At 32.5% G+C, this 23,613-nt stretch overlaps 1 protein-coding gene across 1 annotated transcript in view; it reads left to right on the forward strand.

Annotated features, from left to right (window-relative positions):
• Positions 1 to 19,429, forward strand: part of LOC115886819 (NADP-dependent malic enzyme) — a 50,038-nt gene extending 30,609 nt beyond the window's left edge. Inside the window, exons 5-10 of the mRNA XM_030906122.1 lie at positions 3,101 to 3,261; positions 4,894 to 5,078; positions 7,079 to 7,270; positions 14,675 to 14,817; positions 14,868 to 15,162; positions 19,004 to 19,429. Coding sequence (XP_030761982.1) covers positions 3,101 to 3,261; positions 4,894 to 5,078; positions 7,079 to 7,270; positions 14,675 to 14,817; positions 14,868 to 15,162; positions 19,004 to 19,167 — 1,140 coding nt within the window. The 3' untranslated portion in view covers positions 19,168 to 19,429. The remainder of the gene's footprint in view (positions 1 to 3,100; positions 3,262 to 4,893; positions 5,079 to 7,078; positions 7,271 to 14,674; positions 14,818 to 14,867; positions 15,163 to 19,003) is intronic.
• The last annotated feature ends 4,184 nt before the right edge of the window (positions 19,430 to 23,613 follow it).

The following is a 23,613-nucleotide window of genomic DNA, read 5'->3' on the forward strand; positions in this document are numbered from 1 at the left end:
CCCTTCACACCAGTTAAATAATATGTAGGTGGCGCCCTCTACAAGTAGGAGTCATATTGACATGAAAGTCACATTTCTCATGTCAAAAAACTCCCAGACACCAATTTTCATCCATATATTGATATTACTTCAGAAATTATTTGAAAAAAAAATCGAAATAATCGAATTTCTACAACCTGTATCGTATCCTTCTACACCGTAACCGAAACTAAGCATTTTAGGACATATATTTATACGAACTTTTTTACCTATTTTTATAGTTTCCGAAATACAGTTCGGACCACCCTGTATATATAAATTCTTCTGTTAGCAAGTCCTGGCGCAATAGCGCAACTCGAAAATTCCGAATATCGATTAGCCCTGACTCTGAATATTAGCCATGATCGAATGGGAGCGCCAGGTGGATGACACTTCTTATGGGAGAACTGGAAATGGTTGAAAACTTGACTACAAGCGATTTTCTAGGAATCTTCCTTACCGATAAATTATTGACAAGAGTGACAGATAAAACCTTGACATTCTTTCAGTATAACTGTTCATCTCTTTTTCTTTCTAAAGTGTGCGTTGAAAGGAGACAAAAACAATTTTTTGTAACCCTAAATTTGTTATTCGAACACCACTTTTCTCCTTGTCGGGTCGTTGACGTTGACTTGTCGCCATTTTATTTCTTTTGTTTACAAGCTGCAGTTTGCTTTTAAATTGAATACATAAATTATTTAGGCAAATATAGGTTTTTGATAAAACTCCTTGGACTAACGTGTAGGTAAGTGTTGATAAATAAGTTTTTTTTCATCTTAACATGCTCATTGTCATTCTCCTGATTTAGGTGACAGAAAAGGATCATCAAATCAAATTGAATTTTATATTTTTTCATCCCAGGACCGATAATAAAATATATATTTTATGGATACCTTCCTAAATATCAACGAGATGAGCCATCGGAAGAAAGGGACCATAGTACAAAACAGAAGGGTGATCTTTTTTCTTTCCACTTAGGATATTGAAATTATTATATACTGTAGTCGTGTTCGGCATTATGCTCTGAGAAATATAGATAAACAAAGAACAACAGATATAAAGCATCCCAGAGGAAAAGAGAGGCAATACCTGTACTCTCTCTCTGATATTTGTGAAAGTTACGGCAAAGTATTGTTGTAAATGTCATCTTTTTAATCGACCTGAAAACTTCGAGCAAAAAGATGACACTTTCAACAATACCCTGACAGATATCAGAGACGATACAGGTTCTTCCTCTCTTTTCCCCTGGAATACTTTTAATTTATTATTCTTTGTTTATCTAGATTTCTAAGAGCACTATGAACGAACTCAGCTTGTATGTTTGAAATAATCGTCCAGCTGGCTTAAAAATGATGATCGATGACATTAATAATATAACAATATATATATACAATAATCCTATATAATTCATAGATGGCTTCATTTCTAAGCCATCTATGACGCCATTTTTTTCAGTTTTGTTATAATTAATTTTGTCTCTTGATCTACTTGTAACATTATTCTTTTAATTTTATTAATTTATTTTGTTGAAATTAATTTCTGTTGTATATTTGATAATGATATTAAACATATTTTTAAAAAATGGTGTATTTTTTGTGTTTTTATGTATGTCATAATTAAAAATAAATGAAGAATTAAAATTTTTTATTTTTTTAAACTTCCCGTCATGCGTTACAATCTAGTCCGTAGTTCCTACAAGCGATATTGGGGGCGCTAGTAGCAGTAGACTTGTCAACAGTGTCAAATTTAAACGTCAATTTCACTTTCCAATATTTAGCAAGGCGCTCGCACTTCTCCTTGTGTATGTGTTTTGTGGGGAGCGCAAACGAAAGCCGTACGAAGCTGTAGGAAGCCGTACGAATGACTGGCTGATGCTTGTGTCTAGTAACGACTTATACAAATTCCTTCAGAAGATTTATATACCCATTTAACCGACTCGGTTTCACAGAGTGCAGTTTGTAGTCGATATTCTTTAATTAATAAATATATGGTTTTATCGCATGTACCTAAATTTCTTACATGGGCAGTATTTCTGAAAAAATCTGCCATATCAGGAAGTAGTATAAGATCGGAACTGTTTTTAAAGCTAACAGCCCCTTAATGTCCGTCTTAATAAACACGAAATCAAAGGGTTTTCATAAAAAGAAAAAAATGTGTCTGTCATGGGTTGGGGGTCTACCATGTGAGTGCTAAATCTTATATCTCTCTTCACTCCTTCACCCTACATGAGGGTATGGTGACATCATGTGTTGATTCCCCTTACTTCATCGGAAGTTGTTTGAGAATGTTTCATATGTGAGACTTCGAGCAGGTTGTGGTTCACTTGGGTTCTGACTTGGTCTACCCATCTTTTAGGTGACCCTTCAGGTGATCGCCTTCCCTCTACCTTCCCCTCCACCACCAATCTCTCCATATGCATTGATGTTTGTTCAATCGAGTTCGATGGCATTCGCAGCAGCCGTCGATATTCCCACATCTTCAAGGCGTTTATTCTTTATTTATCGCTTTTCTTTAGGGCCCTGGTTTTAGAGCCATCCTTAGCTATAGGGAAAGGGAAAATAAGGGAGTTCGCAATGCGCAGTTTAGTGTTTCGTGTGATTGCTGCAGCCTTTCATATTTTGGTCGGCTTTGTTGTTGCATTCCTCGCCATTGTCACTGCGTTACTTTTGAAACTACTCGATAGCGTGTTATTAGTTCTGGTTTTAGCATTGTTGTTCTCATAGAGCTGTTTCATCAAATGAATGAGGTGAGGTGGAGTGCTCAAATCTTACATAGGGGAAACATAAAGACCACTAAAAATTAGACTTGAGGAACATTATGTTAAAACAATACATAATACAAAACAATACAAATCAGCATCACGTTCAGTGGTGAGAGGCTTGAGTTGTCCACGGCGAGCCTCACTATAAGTAATTCGGAAACGTAGTTGAGTAAATCAGTAAATAACAATGAACCGCGCTAGAAGATGTTCCTTAACGACGTAGTTATGGAAGTAATGGAAGTTCGATATCACAGTTTCAGTTTCAATTTCCATAAAAGTTAACCCTTTCAAATAATAACAATCTTGAATATTGATTTGTAGAATTTGCTGGAGGATCCATTATATGTCGGTTTGCGACAGAAAAGGGTGACTGGCAAACTCTATGATGATTTTGTCGATGAATTCATGGAAGCCGTAGTGAGACGCTATGGTCAAAATACGTTAATTCAGTTTGAAGATTTTGCCAACCACAATGCCTTCAGGTAAAAATGAGTGAGCAGAACAATGTACCGCTAGAATATTTGCTACAATACACACTATAGTATACACTGGAGAGACACCAGAGCTTCTCGTATTTTCGCGCTGACCGAAGTTATCTTCTAAACTCGCCACAATCCGCGCCGCAGCAACAAGATTTATGTCACTTTCAATAAACTTACACGAACTGATCAATCAAATGATTTCTAATAGACAGATAACACCACGGAAAAAAAGAGGTTGATAATGGGTTTTAACGATTTGGGTGAGGAAAAAAATAACATTTTCATTATTTTCAATAGACTTGGAAGAGAACAATAATTGCTTGTGATTGGTGTCATTTTATATTTTCATTTCCATAATGATTTAGCTGTTTTACTTATATTTTTATTAAGGTTAGATTAGATTTATCAAAAAAGTATCAAAACTTCCGTTATCGTACGAAAAGTTAAAATTATTTTAACTTTCTTCGTTGACGGGCTGGAGTAAAAAAAATTACGGATGAAAAGTGGCGCGAAAACCCTATGACCAATTAGAACGCCGTCGGACCATTGTATCAACGGATAACGGATGCATGAAAATCAAGCTTAACTTGTAAAAAGTAAAAAAGTTTTGAAACAAAAAAACTTTTTTAATAATTTATTCTGAATAGATTTAAATATCTTGCCCTATAAAAATTATAATAATTTTTCATTTTTATGTAAACCAATACAAGTATATAAAAATAATAAAAATAACGACGTATGGTGGATGCATGTAAACCACCAGTTATATTCTTATACGCTATGAAATCAGGCGTCTAAATGCAAAACCCGACAAGTCAACTGAAACAAATTTTACAAAATACACAAAAAATGATTTAAAATATTACCAATATTAAAAAGAATAATAAATCTAAAGCATTGAATTTATCCGGCGCATTATTTCTTGAAAATAACATGCATAAAAATCTAAGTCAAGTAGTTTTCTTGTAAATTAGGATTTTAATTTGGACATGTCGGGTTTTGCATGTAAAAAGCTGTGACATGTCGGGTTTTGACAAAAAGCGTTGTTGAATGCAATTAAAATAAAATGGATTGTGATATTTTATTGAAAATATATTGGAAAATAAACTATGCAAAGAATAATAATACACACAACTTTTAACTAAGATTAAACATCAAAATTTAAATTTACAGCAGAACAAAACTTCTTCAGTTAGTTTGTCAGGTCACATTGATATGTGACCTGATTAAGTTATTCCTATTGGCTGACGAGGTATATGTCGGTGTTTGAATTTAAATCCTGATAGGACCTGTCGCTTTTTCAATTTAAACCAGATTTTATATATTAAATATCTTATAGATAATATCGATATTTCCAAGAAAATATTATGAAATTTGATAGTTCTTTGGATAACGAATAAAATGGTGTATAGAACTCAATTTTCAAAAATTTGTGACTTGTCGGGTTTTGCATTTGCCTGAAATATTATTTTATGTGGAATACAATAGTTAGGTGCAGTAAATTTTACCTTTTGATCTGTGACTTGAAGATATTTTCAATATTATTAATGAAGTCAAACAAAATTAATATATCTAATATGAAATTCTGATATGTTTACCTAATATCAATTGAAATAAATAATGCTTTTGTAGATTGTTGAAAAAATACCGAGATTATTACTGTACCTTCAACGATGATATTCAAGGAACTGCAAGTGTAGCTGTTTCTGGTCTTATGGCGTGTAAAAGAATAACAGGAAAGAAATTCTCTGAAAACACTTTCTGTTTCTTAGGAGCTGGTGGTGCCGCTTTAGGCATTGCTGATTTGATAGTACGAGGTACGATTTAAATTTATATATCTTAAAAATTCGAATATGCAGGATGATTCACGGTGGATTGTTGGTAATACGTTTATAGTAAACGGACTTTTTGAATTCTTACATCAACGTACATATGTAAAAATGGAACATATGTATTTAATTTATTTTTTAGCATTTCGGTGTTGTCACTCCCTACAAAAATAGTAACATATATATTTCTTATTTTAAATGGAAAACCGGTATAATCTGTCCAACGAGTAAGGAAAAATTTCGACAGACATCCAAATAATGACAGAAAATACAGGATGGTCCATCGAAAACGTTCCGCAAGGTATAACAGCCAAGATATTTTTTTTCAAAAAATCCAAAAACACGTCAATTTTGTTTGTGAGGGGACAACTTTCGCCCCAAAAAGGATTGCAAAATCTTCAACCCTCTAAGCCAGGGTGTCATCCCCCACCTTTTTTCAAATGGGAAGGGGGGTCAAGTGGCGCCGCCATGAAAAGAGCTTTCTATTATCTATATTTCCCCGCTTCGTTTTTGAAAATCGGTCGAGTCATTAAGAAAATATGAAGGATTGAAATTTGAAAAGTTTATTTAAACATTTATCAGAGTAAATGATAAGGATAAATTCCTTCGACCAATTTGAGTTTTTTTCTGATTATTTCTAGATGTTTACGCATTTTTCACTTGCCACAAGGTTGAAGGATCTGGTGCGGTGGTTGCTAGATAGCTGTTCTGTGACTTGTGCGTTGAAGTTCTTCTATATCGTTAAACTGGCCCACAATAGAATTTACAAAAAGGCCAGCCCACACGTTCAATTTCTGAGGGTTTTGTGTATGCACCTCGTGAAACACCCTGGGGTTGTCCTCAGCCCAGTACCGACAGTTGTGCCGATTATCTACACCGTTCAAAAAGAAAGTACACTCATCCGAAAAACACACATTGAATAGGAAATTATTATCATTCGCCACTCGTTCACTCATAGTTTCACAAAATTGCAAGTGACGATCAAAATCATCTTCGTTGAGTTCTTGTACCAACTGAATTTTGTATAGGTGGAACTTGCGTTTTTTAATATCCTTTGGACACTGTTTTTATTCATAACGGAACCAGTTTCGCGAAATTTTTATGCCATCCTGACAAACGCCTTTATGACACAATAATTGTGCCATAAAGGCGTTTGTCAGGATGGCGTTCATTGAATATCTGCGCAACCCGATTGCCACATTCATTATTTTTAAAATAAAGTTCGATTATTTCCACTTTTTCTGCAAGTGAGTACACCATAATTGTTAAAAAGTTTAAAGATATTGAGAAGAACTTCAACGCATAAGTCACAGAACAGCTATCTAGCAACTACCACACCTGATCGTTCAATCTTGTGGCAACTGAAAAAATGAGTAAACATCTAGAAATAATAAGAAAAACAGCAAATTGGTGGAAGGAATTTATCCTTATTATTTACTCTGATAAATGTTTAAATAAACTTTTCAAATTTCAATCCTTCGTATTTTCTCAATGACTCGACCGATTTTCAAAAACGAAGCGGGAAAGTATAGAGAATAGAAAGCCCTTTTCATTGCGGTACTACTTGACCCCCCTTCCCATTTGAAAAAAATTGGGGGATGACACCACCGTTTAGGGGGTTGAAGATTTTGCAATCATTTTTGGGGCAAAAGTTGTCCCCTTCACAAACAAAATTGACGGTGTTTTTGAATTTTCTGAAAAAAAATTACCCTGGCCGTTATGCCTTGCGGAACGTTTTCGATGGGCCACCCTGTACAATGTACGTATGCATTAAAATGACGCAACTGTCTTTATCGTGGATTCTCTTCTTGAACAGACGCGAAGAGATAGGAAATTGTGTCTCTGAATGTTCACAACAACACTATTTTACACTCTCCATAGACGTCTAACTTACTATCGCCGTGAATCACCGGCATCCTCGAATCGGTAGTTCCGGAATCGTCCTGTTTACATAATATAACAAATTTCCATTATCTATTCCCGTATAGCAATGGTGCTTGAAGGTAGTTCAATTGAGGATGCAAGGAGTAAAATATGGATGATGGATATTGATGGCCTCCTCGCTAAAGAGCGAATCGAAGGAAATCTTGACGGCCATAAGAAGTATTATGCAAAGGATCATCCACCTACAAAGGATTTTGCTGGTTTAGTTAATGAAATCAGACCGTCAGTACTAATAGGTAAGTCGGTGTTAATACGCGATACTCCTCAACGGCTAAAGCACTTTGTTCTGAAATTTTTGTTTTTGAAAGATTTTTTTAATTGGCTGACATTTGGTAGAGATTCTGCAGTATTCAAACCATAGACTTAAAATAAAATATAGACTGAGCATCTCATTCATAAATAGCTGGAACATGCGGTCAGACACTGTCTTGTTATTGTTGTGTTATTGTTTTAGGTTATAACGAGTGCGACACGAGCGATAGATAGGTTGTCTCTGTCGTAACGGTCGTTCCCTGACGACTCTGCCGAGAAACACAACACTGTCTTTCGTTTCTCAAGTACACCTGAACTCTCCGTATCATAGCCGGGTAATTTTTTTTATTTTAATGAAGCTATAATTAAATTAAAAATATATCGTATTTAAACTTTTTTATATTTTATTAAGATTTAGGACAGGTTTTTTAAATAAAAGTTTAGAAAAAACAATTTAGAGGCCAAAAAGGATATAAATAATAATATACACGTTATAGAAGAAATTTTATAATCGAAATTACGTAATTTTTGAAATTAATAATAAATTATTAATTTTAGTCAAACATTTACAACCCCTAATATTGATCAAAACAGGATCTATTCCACAGATATAATAGAATCGGCGACAGGGAGAGAAAAAAATATGATTGTTGTAATTTTTTTTCTGGTTAAGTGATGTCTTATTATGTATATTAGAGAAAACATAAATCTGTTCCATTAAAGCAAGGAAGGTGATAGGAAGTGGATAAAATAAAAACTACATTTATTTAACTCGGTACTGTCTTTATTATACCGGGTGCGCCCCAAAAGTGGCCCATCCCCATAATTTTTTTATATTTTCAAATAAAAAAACGAGATTTAGTATGTTAGTATATGAAATAAATTAGGATTGATTGACGCATTCAATTGTTTTTGGTCACTTCCTGTTTCACCGGAAATGACTATAACTTTTAATTTTTAAACGGCACCCTCGGTATATTTCTACTTTATTCGATAGAAAATGACACTCTGAGTAAAATGACATATCATATGTCAACTTTTGACATTTTCGCATATGATTTAATTATAATTGTAACACGCGGTTCATAACGACAATTTGACTCGAAATATCAAGTGTGTGGTATCAATATATTCATAATAAAATGCTTTTTCCAAATATGCTAATGAGTCACCCTTGTTCCATTTGAAAAAATTGACTTATGTATGATTAAAAATACGATTTGTACATCTTGTAACCGGCCTATACAAGAGACGAAATCTATTAGACGATCAAAACTATTTTTCCAAGGCTCCTTGATTAAAACTTAGTGTTTTTAACAACACCATGGCACCCTGGATTGAAATTTAAAATACGATTTGTTTTTAAGCGACAATGTCAAAAGTTGGCATATGATATGTCATTCTATTAAGAGTGTCATATTTTATCGAATAAAGTAGCAATATACCGAGGGTGCCTTTAAAAATCAAAAGATGTAATCATTTCGGTGAAAAAGGAAGAGGCCAAAAACAATTGAATACGTCAATAAATCCTAATTTATGTCATATGCCTACTAACATACAAATCTGTTTTTTTTTTATCTGAAAAAATAAAATAGTTATAGGAGTGAGCCACTTTTGAGACGACCCGGTATATTAAAAAATATTTTTTCATAATGTAATATCATTTTAAAATTCTTGTATGTTATTTTAGATTCTGAAGATAATTTTAGAATAAACCGGAATATATTTTTAATAAAAACATTATTAATTATTAACAGGGTTATAATTATGATTTTGCTACAATGTAAGTAAGTAAATAATGTAATGTAAGACAAAAAATTCAGATTTTACATTTTACTAAAATATTATCTAAATAAGCGCCTTTCTACAACAACGCCACTGACTCTCAATGGGTAAATTGAGAGTTGCCTACCGGTCGAAAGTCGTTTCAAGACTTAAATGGATTATTTAAGTCAAATTTCTTGCAAATTTGGCACTGGCGAACCATATTTTATAGTTCTTGAACAGAAAATGTCAATAAAATAAACACTTAAGGACTACAAGCTAAGAAAATGCGTTAAAACAGCCGGGGACATAGTGGCAACAAAGCTTTACCGCACACGTGCGACGCGTACTACAAGGTAATAAATGAATGAATAGGCTCTCTCGCCTCTAATCGGTGTTGTCATATTATAAAGAACTTATCCTTTTTAACAGTATCCGACTTATAATTTAGTAGTATAAGGACTATTTAATACATCTATGGAATATTTAAACCTACTCTATTAAACTGTAGTATTAATATCTCAATATATGTGTGTAACAAGAAAAAAAATATTGATAATATTAAAGACGTGACAACATAGGCTGGATGAGGAAGGCTCGGTCGACTGTACCCAGAAGTAAACATGTATACAAAAAATATTGTTTGACCGCGTTGAGATGTAAATAGTGTAGTCTATATTTTATTTTAAGTCTATGATTCAAACTAATTCACATCGACTGTTGTTTGTTTTAGTCTGATATGTATCAGTTTGTGGTATAAAAAATAATTTAATTAGTTAGATCTATACAGGGTGAGTCAACGATAGAGTAAAGTCCATTATCTCATTTGTTTCGAGGATTACAAAAAATGTTTAATATAAAAGTTATAGGGAAGGTTAAGATACACATTTTAAAATTATTGTAGAGTATACAGGGTGCCTCAAAAAAGTGTGGCGGATATAACATATATTTTTTTAAATGCAACACCCTATTTTTTATTTTATTTTTAGATTCTGCGTAAAATTCCATAACTTTTTTATACATAATGTTATATACCTAAAATTAATAGTTTTTGTAATATTTAAATTTGTTTAAACAAATGCTAAATTGTAGTGTGATAAAAAATTGTCAGTGGTACCATTGTTTCTGAAGTTGCAATACCAAAATTTGGTATGAGAGTTTTATAAAGATGAAAAAAAGGATATATGTAAAGATATTTTAGTTAAATGCTACATGGTGTTCAAAATATATTTATGAATTTCAACTACTTCTTTCAACAAAAAATCTCAAATTTTTCAAATGGTACACCCTATATATTTTCATTTTTTCTGATAGATTTTGCAAAGCTCTTCAACTTTTATTAAGTATGTCACATACCTATTTTTAATAGTTTGCGATTTATTCCAATTTTTTCTATTTTTACACTAATTTTTAATACAATTACGCTATAACATCATAGTTGCCGTGACAAAACGAAAGTATTTACTACTTATCTTTAACAAGTAGTTTAATAATTAATTGCAATAATTGTTATTATTAGTTAAAATTAATTAAATATACTCAAATCAACTAAAATCGTAATCGTGAATTTCTTGTCTATATATATGAAAGAAAATCTATATTTTGAAAGATAACACTTGGATTTTCCGCCGGGGCTAATAGCCACAGATTAGGGTAATACTAACTAGATTATCTAATTGTTGACGACTACCGATATAGGAATTTTTTTCGACATACAGTCATACAGTAAAGTTTTTTTCTCGTAGTAATTCTGGTTTATAATTCATTTCATAAAGCTAATATTACAGCTGCGTAACCGTCCCATTACACACTGAAAATAATATAATATAATATGAAAATGTTTTCTAGATAATCTACATCTATTCTTATAGTACTTAGCAAAGTACTATGTAATATATAGTACTGAGCCAAAAAAATATGTTTATCTTGGCTTGTTCGTGTATATCAGTCACATTGACTAACTCATTTTCAGGAAACTCTGTAAAACTATTATCTTTACCTCTACCATTTATACTTATTACAACAAAGTAAACTAAAATTCACGTTTTGTTCTTAACTTGCTTAACAGACATGTGAAATTTTGATCATTATTATTTTTTGACATGGCAACTATGATGTTATAGCGTACCTAATTGTATTAAAGATATGGTAAAAATAGAAAAAATTGGAATAAATCGCAAACTATTAAAAATAAGAGAGCTTTGCAAAATCTATCAGAAAAAATGAAAATATATAGGGTGTACCATTTAAAAAATCTGAGATTTTTTAATTTTAAGTAGTTGAAATTTATAAGTATATTTTGAACACCCTGTAGCATTTAACTAAAATATCTTTACATATATCTTTTTTTTCATCTTTATAAAACTCTCATACTAAATTTTGGTATTCCAACTTCAGAAACAATGGTACCACTGACAATTTTTTATCACACTGCAATTTGACATTTGTTTAAACAAATTTAAATATTACAAAAACTATTAATTTTAAGTATATAACATTATATATAAAAAAGTTATGAAATTTTAGACAGAATCTAAAAATAAAATAAAAAATAGGGTGTTGCATTTAAAAAAAACATATGTTATATCCACCACACTTTTTTGAAGCACCCTGTATACTCTATAATAATTTTAATATGTGTAGCCTAACCTTCCCTATAACTTATATATTTAACATTTTTTTGTAAACCTCGAAACAAATGAGATAATGGACTTTACTCTATCGTTGACTCACCCTGTACACAACAACCAGAAATTTTATTATTTCACATTCCAATTTATTTCTTTGAAAATACCTTGCAATACATCATTAATAGGCCCATCCCCATCTAGCCAAATCCATATAGGCACAATATAGGTACTTTATGTGAAAAATAATTTTGACATATCTATTATGGCATGCCAAATAACATAGGGATTTTAATTGCCCTAATGGGTACATTCGGGAGACACGTACAGTTCACGTACTGCTCTTAGTAGTGGTTTTGTATTTACCGATACGTTCTCTGAAAACGATTTTTCTCCTTATAACAGTCACCTTTTTTATTAATTTTTTTAAGTTTGTATAATAAATTAAGAAATTTAGATTTTTAAGATTAAATTTGTAACTAACCCACTGAAACAATAAATATGAAAAGGAAATATATTTCAGCAGAAACATCGAAGTTTATTTAATAGAAATAATACAACAGCCCTTCAAAGGAAACTATTTATTTAGATAAATATAATTTTGAACAAACTATAGTCGCAAATATTGCTAAAATGTTATTAATCTGCCCTATTTTGTTTATTTAAATGTTCTGTCAGATTGTTTTAAAATAGTATTTCGCTCTTTTTCAATTTCATTATATTTTTCCAAGGCTAGCTCTCGAATTTCCTCAATTTTTTTGTCTTCGGAGTTACAACTTATGGAGAAGTAAGTAATAGCCCTGCTAATATCTCATTTTGAATTATGGATGCCTCATTATTACACTCTTTTAAAATATTTTGACTTTCCTTGAAAGAACTCAATACTTGTGGCAAAATATGTGTTTTGTCTTCTAAATATATCGCGGAAGTCATCATAATTATTGCATATAATCCTTTCCCCTTAAAATTTTTAAAAGTAACATGTCCTCTAGAAGCAACGGATATTAATAGCAGTGCCATAAATGGTAACCGCTCCCGAACGTGTTCACAAGGTTAAGCCACAGCATAAGAAAACAAATTGTTGTCGTAACGTACCGTTCAACTGACGTTTGAAGAACCGTGACGCAACTGTTATGTCTCCCGAATTCATGATATCATGATTATGATATCAAACGGTATGATAAAAATTGCGTGCATGCTGTGTATGCCAAATAAAGTTTGCACCAAATTGGAAAACAATAATGAGTTAATTAAATAAATTTTATAGTATACCGGGTATTTCTCAAAATTGGCTCGCTCCTATATGTTTTTTCAGATAAAAAACGAGATGTGATACATTAGTATATGACATAAATCAGGATTGATTGACGTATTCAATTGTTTTCCATCACTTCCTGTTTCACCGGAAACGACTACAACTTTTGTACCCTCGATAATTTTTAACTTTATTCGATAGAAAATGAACTCAACGATCGAATTACATATATGTCAACTTTTCACATTTTCGCATAGGGTTTATTTGAAATTATAACATGAGGTTCATAACGATAAATACTTTTTCCAAATATGCTAATGAGCCATCATCATTCCATTTGAAAAATTGAGATATGATTAAAAATACGATCTGGGCATCTTTTAACCGGCCAGGACAAGATACGAAAAACATTAGACGATCAAATATATTTTCCAAGACTCCTTGATTAAAAATTAGTGTTTTTAACACAACCATGGCACTCTAGATTGAAATTTAAAATACGATTTTTGAAGTGAAACATCTTTACGCGCGCTGGGAGAAAAAATTCAAAGCCGTGGCACGACACGCGACACAACATGCGAGACATAGTTCAGGGGGAGACACAAGTCAGAGATACATCTTCATCAGGGTGGGACTAAAGATTTGATATTGAAGAAAAATGTGGGTTGACTTTGGCATAATTGGGCACGGGCTACAGGATGACGCCCTCGACGTTTCGAACCGATGCCTCTAAATGGACGGAAATCGTCAGGATTTTTCTCTTTTAATTATGGGTCGATTGGAACCAAACTTGCCGCGAGGATAGAGGTATATGAGAGAGTACCTCAGACGATAGAGTCCTCAGACGGACAGATGGTAATTTTAATAGAAATCTTGTGAAAGTGAATCAAATTATTAATTTATTACTTTTTCAACATTTCCATCTACACTTTTTCAAACATGTCCTTCAAATCCTTCAATTTAATAGCTGTTAGTAAGAAGTTTCACTTCATATATACGCACATAGTGCTCACACTTTTTTAAGCGAACATTTCAAAAGTTGACATAGGATATGTCATTCTATTTAAAGTGTCATTTTCTACCGAATAAAGTTAAAAAATATCGATGGAGCCATTTAAAAATCAAGAGTTGTAGTAATTTTCGGTGAAACAGGAAGTGCCTGAAAACAATTGAATACGTCAATTAATATGCCATATACTAATATATTACCTTAAGGGTGAGCCACTTTTGAGAAACACCCGGTTTTTATGTCATGTGCCAAATGTTATAATAGCAAATCACAGAAATATCTATTGTCAAGTGGAAATGTTATTCAGAATATAATTTTACACCTACATACCAAATGTCAAATATACAAAAGCTTTCATAAAATATAATTTTTCATTTTTAATATATTTTTTTTTATTTTTAAATATAATAACAGTTGGGTGTTGGAACAACAGCAAAATAAAACAGTATATACAATTTTACAGCTACATGTCAAATTACCATAAATATATAACTGCTTTCCCACTTGACAATTTTGTATTAACATTTGTCTATTTTAACTTAAAAGGGTCTTATTTTAAGATGAAGTTAATTTCTCCTACTCTTTTTTCTTTGCGCTACAGTATTTTGAAAAGAAAATACATATATCTTACTTTATAGACCCCATGTGTATTATATTAAAAATAAAAAGGACCTAAACGAGTATTTGTTTTAAAACAAAGCCTATTACTATTATATGAAATTTAATATTCCAGGAGCATCTGCTACCGGAGGTGCTTTTACTCAAGATATTTTGACTGCCATGGGAACTTTTAATGACAGGCCTGTTATTTTTGCTTTGAGTAATCCAACAGCTAAAGCAGAGTGTACTGCTGAACAAGCCTATACTTTCACAGAGGTATTTAAGGAAGATAAAGGAATTTAAAAAATTAGTTTTTGTTCTTATAGGGACGTTGTATATTTGCAAGTGGATCTCCGTTTGCGCCAGTAAAAATCGGCAATACCCTGTTCAAACCCGGCCAGGGAAATAATGCGTATATTTTCCCAGGTGTGGCTTTGGGTATTTTAACATCTGGAATTCACCATATTAGTGAAGACGTATTCCTAATCGCTGCGGAAACTGTAGCCGAAAATGTATCTGAAGACGATTTATCCAAAGGAAGAATTTACCCGCCACTAAGGACGATCAGAGAAGTTTCGGTTCAAATAGCGATCAAGATTATCGAATATGCGTATAAAGAAAGTAAGAATTTCATAGTTTTAGATACCTAGTGCTTATTTTTAACAATATTGTTCATTTTGTCTGTCAGTCTCTCTTTGTTTTTGTTTCTTTGTTGTCTGTCATTTTATTTCAAAAGTATTTTGTCTGTTGATAATCTCCCTTCTCTCGTTGGAAAGACTTTACTAGAATTAAAAAGAGAACAAAAGCAATTCATAACAACAATAGGTTTGGTGCATTCTTCGCCTGTGCTGCCACCATCGGAAAGTACCGTAAATAGCCCACTAAACAAATATACGGATTTAAATAACGAGTACACGAAAAATTTGTTAAATTATTTGAAAAGTATTAGTAAGTGCAATTTGAGAAATTTCTAAAAATGGAAATCTTTTGATATTTTCAGAAGGTCTAACATGTATTATAATTTATTATACTCAAGGTAATAAAACTTTTTAGATTAGTAATAACACGACCAGCTGCTTCAACTATTACGGCTGTAGTAATAGTTTTATGCACCGGTTTTGCTAATTGGGACATAACTAGGGCTATCTAGACTGTAACGAAATTTTTTAAAGGTACATAATTATTATTTTAGAACACGTCCATAAAAAAAAAATTAAGTACTAATAATACTCTAATATTGATTAAATTATATTTTATCCTCAATAGTATATGCCTATTTAACTTTTTGATGGGCACTTTGTTTACTCACTTGTTTTGTTGAACTGCCTGAATCCATTGATTGCCTGAATCCACTGATGCATTTGATCAAATCAGTGTGATAAAACTAAAAAGTTATAAAATGCTGTTCCGGGAGAGTTGTATAAAGTATTATTCTTTTCGTGTTGACATTTTTTCGGCAATTTTATTATCATTTCAAATTGTCACAATATAACGCGTCGCACAGTTTGGTTTTTTTTACTTAATTTTTACTACTCGAAACGGCGTTACATCACAACAAAGTTCTTACCCGGAGAAAATGGATTTTATAGTTTCAATAACTGCACTAGTAAATACTTAAATATATGACTAAGCCACGATTTCAATATTATTTCAATGCGATCAACATGAACGATAGCCGGGACTGTGTGAAATACAGACATAGTATAAGGAAACTAAAAACTAGTAGTTTTACTCCTTGTCAAATCCTTTGTTCTTTTTCTGCCACTTTATATGACCTTGTTCTCGCCTCCCGTGACCACTGACGTAGATGTATAGTCGTGGTCTATTAACTAAGCAAAGTATAGTCGTGGCACTCGCCATAGTTTCACAGATATATATTTAGGAAAATATGAGTTCACAATAAAATAAAATAAAAAAAAATTGATCATCGAGTAAAAACTTCCTTGAAAACAGAATATTTTCATATTTTGTGTAGGTAACAATTCTTCTGTATCAGAAAATCTTCTGATGGGAAGAAATGTGGAAAAAATATATAATGACAAATTTTTTTATTATTATCTATTTCAGATTTCTTTTTTTGATTTAAAACAAGTTTAATTTTCTGTAGATAACTGGATTCGGCATAAAATTCTGCATATAGTACACTGTCTTTATTTAAAGCACACTGCGGTGTTCCCATTCTATTTATTATTTACTAAAACTTTGGTTAAAAACATTATATACGGAAAGTGGTAAAAACTAGAGTGAAATAACTTTATTAATACTTAGCTATGTTTTCTTAAACATGAAGGATACCAGATAAAATTCGTGTAGAAAAATTTACTTTATCGTATACAGGATATTTTTTATGGCGTCACCAAAATCGTAATATTTAAAATGTTGTATCTCATTTTTTTTTAAATGCAACACCTTGTATAATATTTTTTTTCTTTCAGATGTAGAATTAAAAGGTGAACATTTTTTGTATTTAAAGTGTTCTTAAATTTTTAGTCGTTTTGCAAATATTTTCTCTATTTCATGACATATGGGGTTTTCAACGATAAAATATCAGACAAAGATCATATTAGGTGGCTTTGATAAAAATTTACTGTTGAGCCATATGTAATATAATACTGCGAATATCTGCGAAACCGTTAAAAATTTAGAAACACTTTAAATAAAAAAATGTTCACTTTTTAATTCTGCAGCTGAAAGAAAAATAATATACAAGGTGTAAAAATTGAGATATACCATTTTAAATATTCCGATTTTGGTGACGCCATAAAAAATACCCTATATAGAATAATCTATATAGAATGATGTAAAATAATTTAAAAAAAACAAAAATAACTTTACCATAACTTTTTTTGTGACACCCTGTATATAACAAAATATTTTAGGATACGCCCCTTTATAAACATTGAAACATATGAATAAAACTTTTTTCACATCTTCGACAACGACGACGATATTGGACTTCCTCGCACTAATGGGCCACCCTGTATATTTACGGTGGTTTAAAGCTAGGTGTGGCACTTTTCTTCTCTCAAATATAAACCCAATATTTTGTCTATAATATTTTGAATATTGTTATATTACGACCACTTATAATAAAAAATAAATAAAAAAATATAAAAAATACAGTCCACTAAATTTATAAGAGATTATGCTATTATAAAATTCTTTCAATTAAAAAATATAAATAATTTGCGGAGAGTTTAGATGTACAAAATATTTACTCTAAAATTGATTCAAAAACCAATCTATCTAAATTATGTCGTAAATTATTATTGGAATGAAAATTTTATGGCAAATCCTCTGACCAAAAAATATTTTTATGCGCATATTTGAGACAACTTGTATATCTAAAAAACTATTTTTAAAATCTGCCCACATGCTAAAAAAATAATAACATTTAATTAATTACATAATATCTCAGCTTTTAAAATAAACAAATATAATTAAATGTTTATTGATAATTACTATCAATTTGCCGATTTACATCCGATGGAAATCTAAAAAAACTCAAAGAACAATTTTTTGAATTATTACTAGGTACAATTAATACCAGCACACAGTAAGGCACTAATTTTTTGTCAATCCGTCTCTGTGCTGGGACGCAACGCTCGAACCTCGCAGCTCGACGGACGGAATTCAACTGAAACGCTTTGCAATCTGTCGAATTGCGGCAGATTGCAGAAAATATTTGCGAGAGTGCAACAATCTTTTCCTTAAACTATGATACAGACTCGGAAAGTTCCGATTTCTGCCGTACTGTCGAAATTTTAAAAATCAACTGAAATGCACAAAGCCTATAACACAAAGACTTAAGAATCTTTAATATCTAAATATAACAACAAAATCCATTTCAGTTTATAAGAATCGCAACAATGATTATAGCAAACAAAATTAACATATCAGCAGCAGTCTTAAAAACAGCAGAAAAATAAACGGACTAGTAATTTGAACATATTTATTGCCAGTATCAACTTTGATCTTTCCGATATTTATCTTTAACTTGACACGTATACAATGTCCAATGTCCCCAAAGAAGTCTGCATCAAATGGAATTTTTACGCAGTTACTGCTTCTCTAAAAATTGAAATTTAGTATACTTGCGCGACTTAGTTTACCTGTCATCCTGTCAAATTTGTCACTCGGTTATTCAAATTTAGAGAAATTTTGTGCAAGAAACATGTTTAGTTTCACATTTTTTGTGAAACTAAACATGTTCACCAATGTTTCACCAACTTATCAGCAGTGGTTGACTAATAAAACAAATTTGTCTAACGGAAAAAAAAACTTAATGTTTCGGGAAGTATATCTCTTCCGGAAGCAAAAAATAACACAAAGAACAAAGAAAAAAAAATAATTAAAATATCTAAATGCAACTATTCAGAATCAATTCGACATTCGCTATAGGTTTTGCATCTAAATAAAAATATTTTGACGTAATCTAGATTACATTGTATGCTATTTCTAGGAATTGCAACTGTGTATCCAAAACCAGAAGATCTGCGACGATATGTAGAGGAAAGACAATACAACCACAATTACGAACCCTCACTGCCCCAATTATGGCAATGGCCTAAAGGACCCTACATCAAAACAAGACCCATGGAGCCAGCTAAGTTAACTCACAAATAACTCGTTTCATCTCATTAGCCCGTCATTAGATTTTCAGATAAAATATATTTATTTCCATAAATATTATTCATTTAAATTATTAATGTAACTTTCTCTAATAATTTTTAAAAGTATTAAATTTAGCCAGTAACTGGCTTAGGAAAATGTACTTATTTTTCTCTGATGTATTAAATAAAGTATTTATGTTTTAACTAAGAATTTTTAGGATAATATGTGACATGTATATTGAAAAAATGTTATTAAAAAACCTACGTGTCTGTTATTACTGTTTTTAATTGTATCTATCTGGTACCTTTGTATTTTACTGAAAACAATGAAATTCTCTCTACTGTGTTCTCCTAAAGTTCGTTCAACAACAGAAAGGCATTAGAGACACTTGCCTGTTATTTTAATTCAAATGCATATTTTTTTAATTTTCTCTGTTAAATTGATTTATAATAGAATACATATACTAGAGAAATGCCAGAGATTTCTGGTCTTGGAAGCCGATTTTCATGTGTACGAAGAGTACGGTCAACACGCTTAGCAAAATAAGATGTATTGAATAAAGACAAGGCAAGTATTTTCCCAAGCGCATAGAATCTAGCGTCAGATTAAGTGGTTACGTAATAAATACTTCGTATTTTTGCTCTCTCCGACTTACTAGATTGCCATAGCGATTCACTCCTATACATGTAAAGGCCGACCCAAGGTTTCGCTTGCTAAACCTAACCTAACCTAACCGAGCTGACAAATTGGAATTAAATTTCCCGCTGGGGATTCAGGTAGTAGCTCTGCTGTAAAAAATGTCAAGTTGCCACATTTATTTATTTATTTCCTGACCATCATTCGTTTTGACACTTTAGTTTTGTATTATGAGTTTTTGGTTTAAATAAATAGTGTTGTACTTTAAGTTTAATCTTAAAAATGTTTACTAGCAGACCTTGCAGTCGAACATTGTTCTTTTTAGAATCTCTCAGTGCGAAGTGTACAAGATAGCTTAATAGCAGTAAAAAAGTCATCGCAACTTTATTAGAATATTTTGAACGTGAAAACGCTAGTAATGGTCTTTTATGCCCGTTATGTGCTGTTAAGGAGGTGAGTTTTGTTGATGTAAATAATAACTGTTTATATATTTATAATTAATTAATTTTTGTTTCCTAAACTTAGCAAAACATAGGTACTCTAAATATCGTTGAAATCTGATTATCAGTTATAAAAATGTGTTATTTTTTTATATCTAGGGGCTTTATTTTTGGAATTTGATACCGTGTAATGGACAAACGAAGCGCTTTTGTAATGATAGTTTCGTAGATAAATTGTAATTATTATTTAGGTTCCAATATTTCGTAGTAGTTTTATGTCCAGGGAATATGGGGACGCAAGTCAGAAATTGCCATTGTGTACGCCAAGAATTATAATCTTATGAATACACAGTGTGTCCCAATATTCTGTGGACATAGAAATACTACGTATTTTTGGCATCAAAATAAGTTCATTGAACACACTTTACAAAAAGATGTAGTAAGATATGTGTAGTAAATACTAGAAGGACCAATTTACGTAAAAAAATCGGTCGTCGGTGGAGTTATGTAGGAGTTGTGGTAGTTTTCACCCTACCTGTATTTTTTTTTTATTTTTGTAGAAGCCAACAGCCAACTGTTACCGCGCTGACTATGCTGTACTAAGCAAAACATAGACACCCAAATCTCATTCAAATCGGAATAACGGTTCTTGGTTGGTTGGTTGTCTAAACCGCGTTCTGCCTCCAAAGTTGTTTTGTATGGCTCTGCTTCCTTGACGGTGCAATTTGCCAGCAAAATTAGATGGGAATACCACTGTCTAGCTCTAGATTATCCGGTAATCGCGAATGTTTCTTATGTTTCTTGAGGATGTCTGTTTTCTGTTGAACTTTTATATATTATTATAATTTGTACATATTTTGTTTGTCAATTCTACGTTAAATTAACAACCAATAATGAAGAACTGAACTCGGAACAGTACGGGTTTCGCAAGGGATGCTCCACTGTGGAGGCTGTTAAGAGAATTTTGCATCTCGCTGAGAGCGCAAAATGCAGCGTGTATACAGGCACAGGGAGACCTGCCCGATGGTAGCTTTGGACGTGAAAATGCGTTTAATACGGCCAGGTGGGACATAATTATAGAAGAGCTGGGGAGAAAAAATTCAGAAATATTTACTCAACATCATAAAGAGTTATTTCTCCAAACGGGTGGTGCTTACTGGGAGTGGTTACGGTAAGATAGTCAGTATGGGAGTTCCACTGGGGTCCGTTTTAGGATCTTTTTTGTGGAACATCCTGTATGATCCGGTCCTCGCCATCGATCAACCCAGTGGATCAACACGATAGCCTTTGCGAACGACTTAGCCATTTTGTCTATAGGTAAAGGTCTGGATGAAGCCAAGAAACTGGCAAGGATAACCGTTGATCATAAAAGACAGTGAATAGAAAGCAGAAGGCTAGCGACTAGCTCCTGAAAAGACCTGTGTTTGCAGAATGACCGGCAGAGCAAAACTGGTAGGGATTTTGGAGGTCAACATTCTGGAAGTGCAAGTGCCAATTAAGGATGAGATTAAATACCTGGGCGTCTGGACAAAAATGGCAACTTTGTCTACCACACTCAGATAAAGGCAAAGAACGCAACGGAGAGTGCAAGAGCCCAAACTAGGCTCATGCCGCACGATGGTGACGCCGGCACGCAGGATGCTGGCAACTGCACACGCGTCTGCTGTGTTGTATGCTGCGCCCGCATGGGCCGAAACCGCTCTAAAGGTGGCAAAGAATATCGACGCTCTAAACCGGGCACAGTGCTCCTGTATGTAAGCAGGGCAAACAGGACAGTGTCCACAGAAGCACTACAAGTGCTCGCTGGAATAATGCCTCTAGACCTACAAGCTAGATACAGGAGTGAATCTTACGGACTAGAAAAAGGTGCTATCAAGGCAAAAAAAAAGAAAAATTCCTGGAACTGTGGAGTAGAAGATGACAAAGCAGCGATCGGGGCGGCTGGACTCGGCGCTGGATACCAGACCTGAGACCATGGCTACAGAGAGTCCATGGGCGACTCACCTACTGCCTGGTGCAGTTTCTGAGTGGACATGGTACGTTTGCTGCCTATAGGCATCGCATCGGAAGAGCTACCTCCCCCACTGTGGAGCTTGTGGCGTTGTAGAATATGCCGGGCACGTACTATTGAAATGCTACCGACATGCGGCACTGAGAACTGAGACGGAAGCCAATGTGTTAATCGAGTCTGTGATAATCAAAATTAAGTTTAAGAACTAGAGCGTTTCAGTGTCGACGAAGTAACGAGTAAAGGTAGGAGTGGATGCATCCGTATGCCTCACTGCGATCGACATCCACACCTAGCATAAGCATAGGGGAGGAGTTTAGTGGGTATTAAGCTTGATTTTCATGCATCCGTTGTCCGACGATACGTTAATACGATATTAATTTCATTGGTTGTATTTAAAGGCTTCGATTGGTTAACCGTTTCTAACCAACCAAAGTCTTTCAACCAATAAAATTAATATCGTATCATCGTATCGTCGGAAAATTAATATCGTATCATCGTATCGACGGATGCATGAAAATCAAGCTTTATGCGGCTAGTATCGCATTTGCTGTCCTCCATCCTTTAGAACTTTTCTTTAATAGCCATAAGTGGGAACAAACACTAGAGGCGCCACCGGTCATCAAATGGTGTAAAAATTGCGAAAATTTAATCATCTAATTTTGACACAAGGGGTCAACTTTTTTACTTTTATTTCAATATTCATTGTTTTCAAACTATATTATTAGACTTTGTTGTATTTTGTGAGTGTATAAATGTTTTCTTAGTACAAAGTTGCATTATATTAATTTAAATTATATTACATACATATTTAAAATTCAAATATTATGACTTATATGTCAGTTGCCGTCTAAAATGTCATCTTGATAACAAAAAGTTAGTTATTATCAGAAATAGTTAAAATCATGTTAAAATATTAAAATTTACAAGTTATAATTAGATATTTTCATAATGGTACAAAGTAATGTTGATATGCAGGTCCAAAACAAAAAGTGCTGTTATATTTTTCAGTTTTCGTTGTCAGCCGCGGAAGTTTCAGTGATCTTAGTGTTGTCGGATATTTTTATTTGTGAAATAGAAATATTGCGTTTGGATTGCAAAACTAAAAGTGGAAGTTTTATTGCAATGTAAGTAAGCGTTTGTCCATTTTATATTTTACTTTTTTCATATCTACGACAAATATACATATATTGAAATTTAACAATTTGTTTTGTTTAAAAAATGTTAGAAAACAAGCCTGTAATCCTGTAATTGACATAATTGTAATGTAATATATTCCATTTAAATGTAATATATTACTTTTTATTAATTACTTTTTACTACAATTAAAAAAAATAAATTTAAAAAATATATTAATAATATATACAGGCATTA

The sequence above is a fragment of the Sitophilus oryzae genome, unplaced genomic scaffold (assembly GCF_002938485.1).
Source record: "Sitophilus oryzae breed Bouriz unplaced genomic scaffold, Soryzae_2.0 scaffold_499_pilon_pilon, whole genome shotgun sequence".
In the NCBI taxonomy this organism is placed as follows: Eukaryota; Metazoa; Arthropoda; class Insecta; order Coleoptera; family Curculionidae; genus Sitophilus; species Sitophilus oryzae.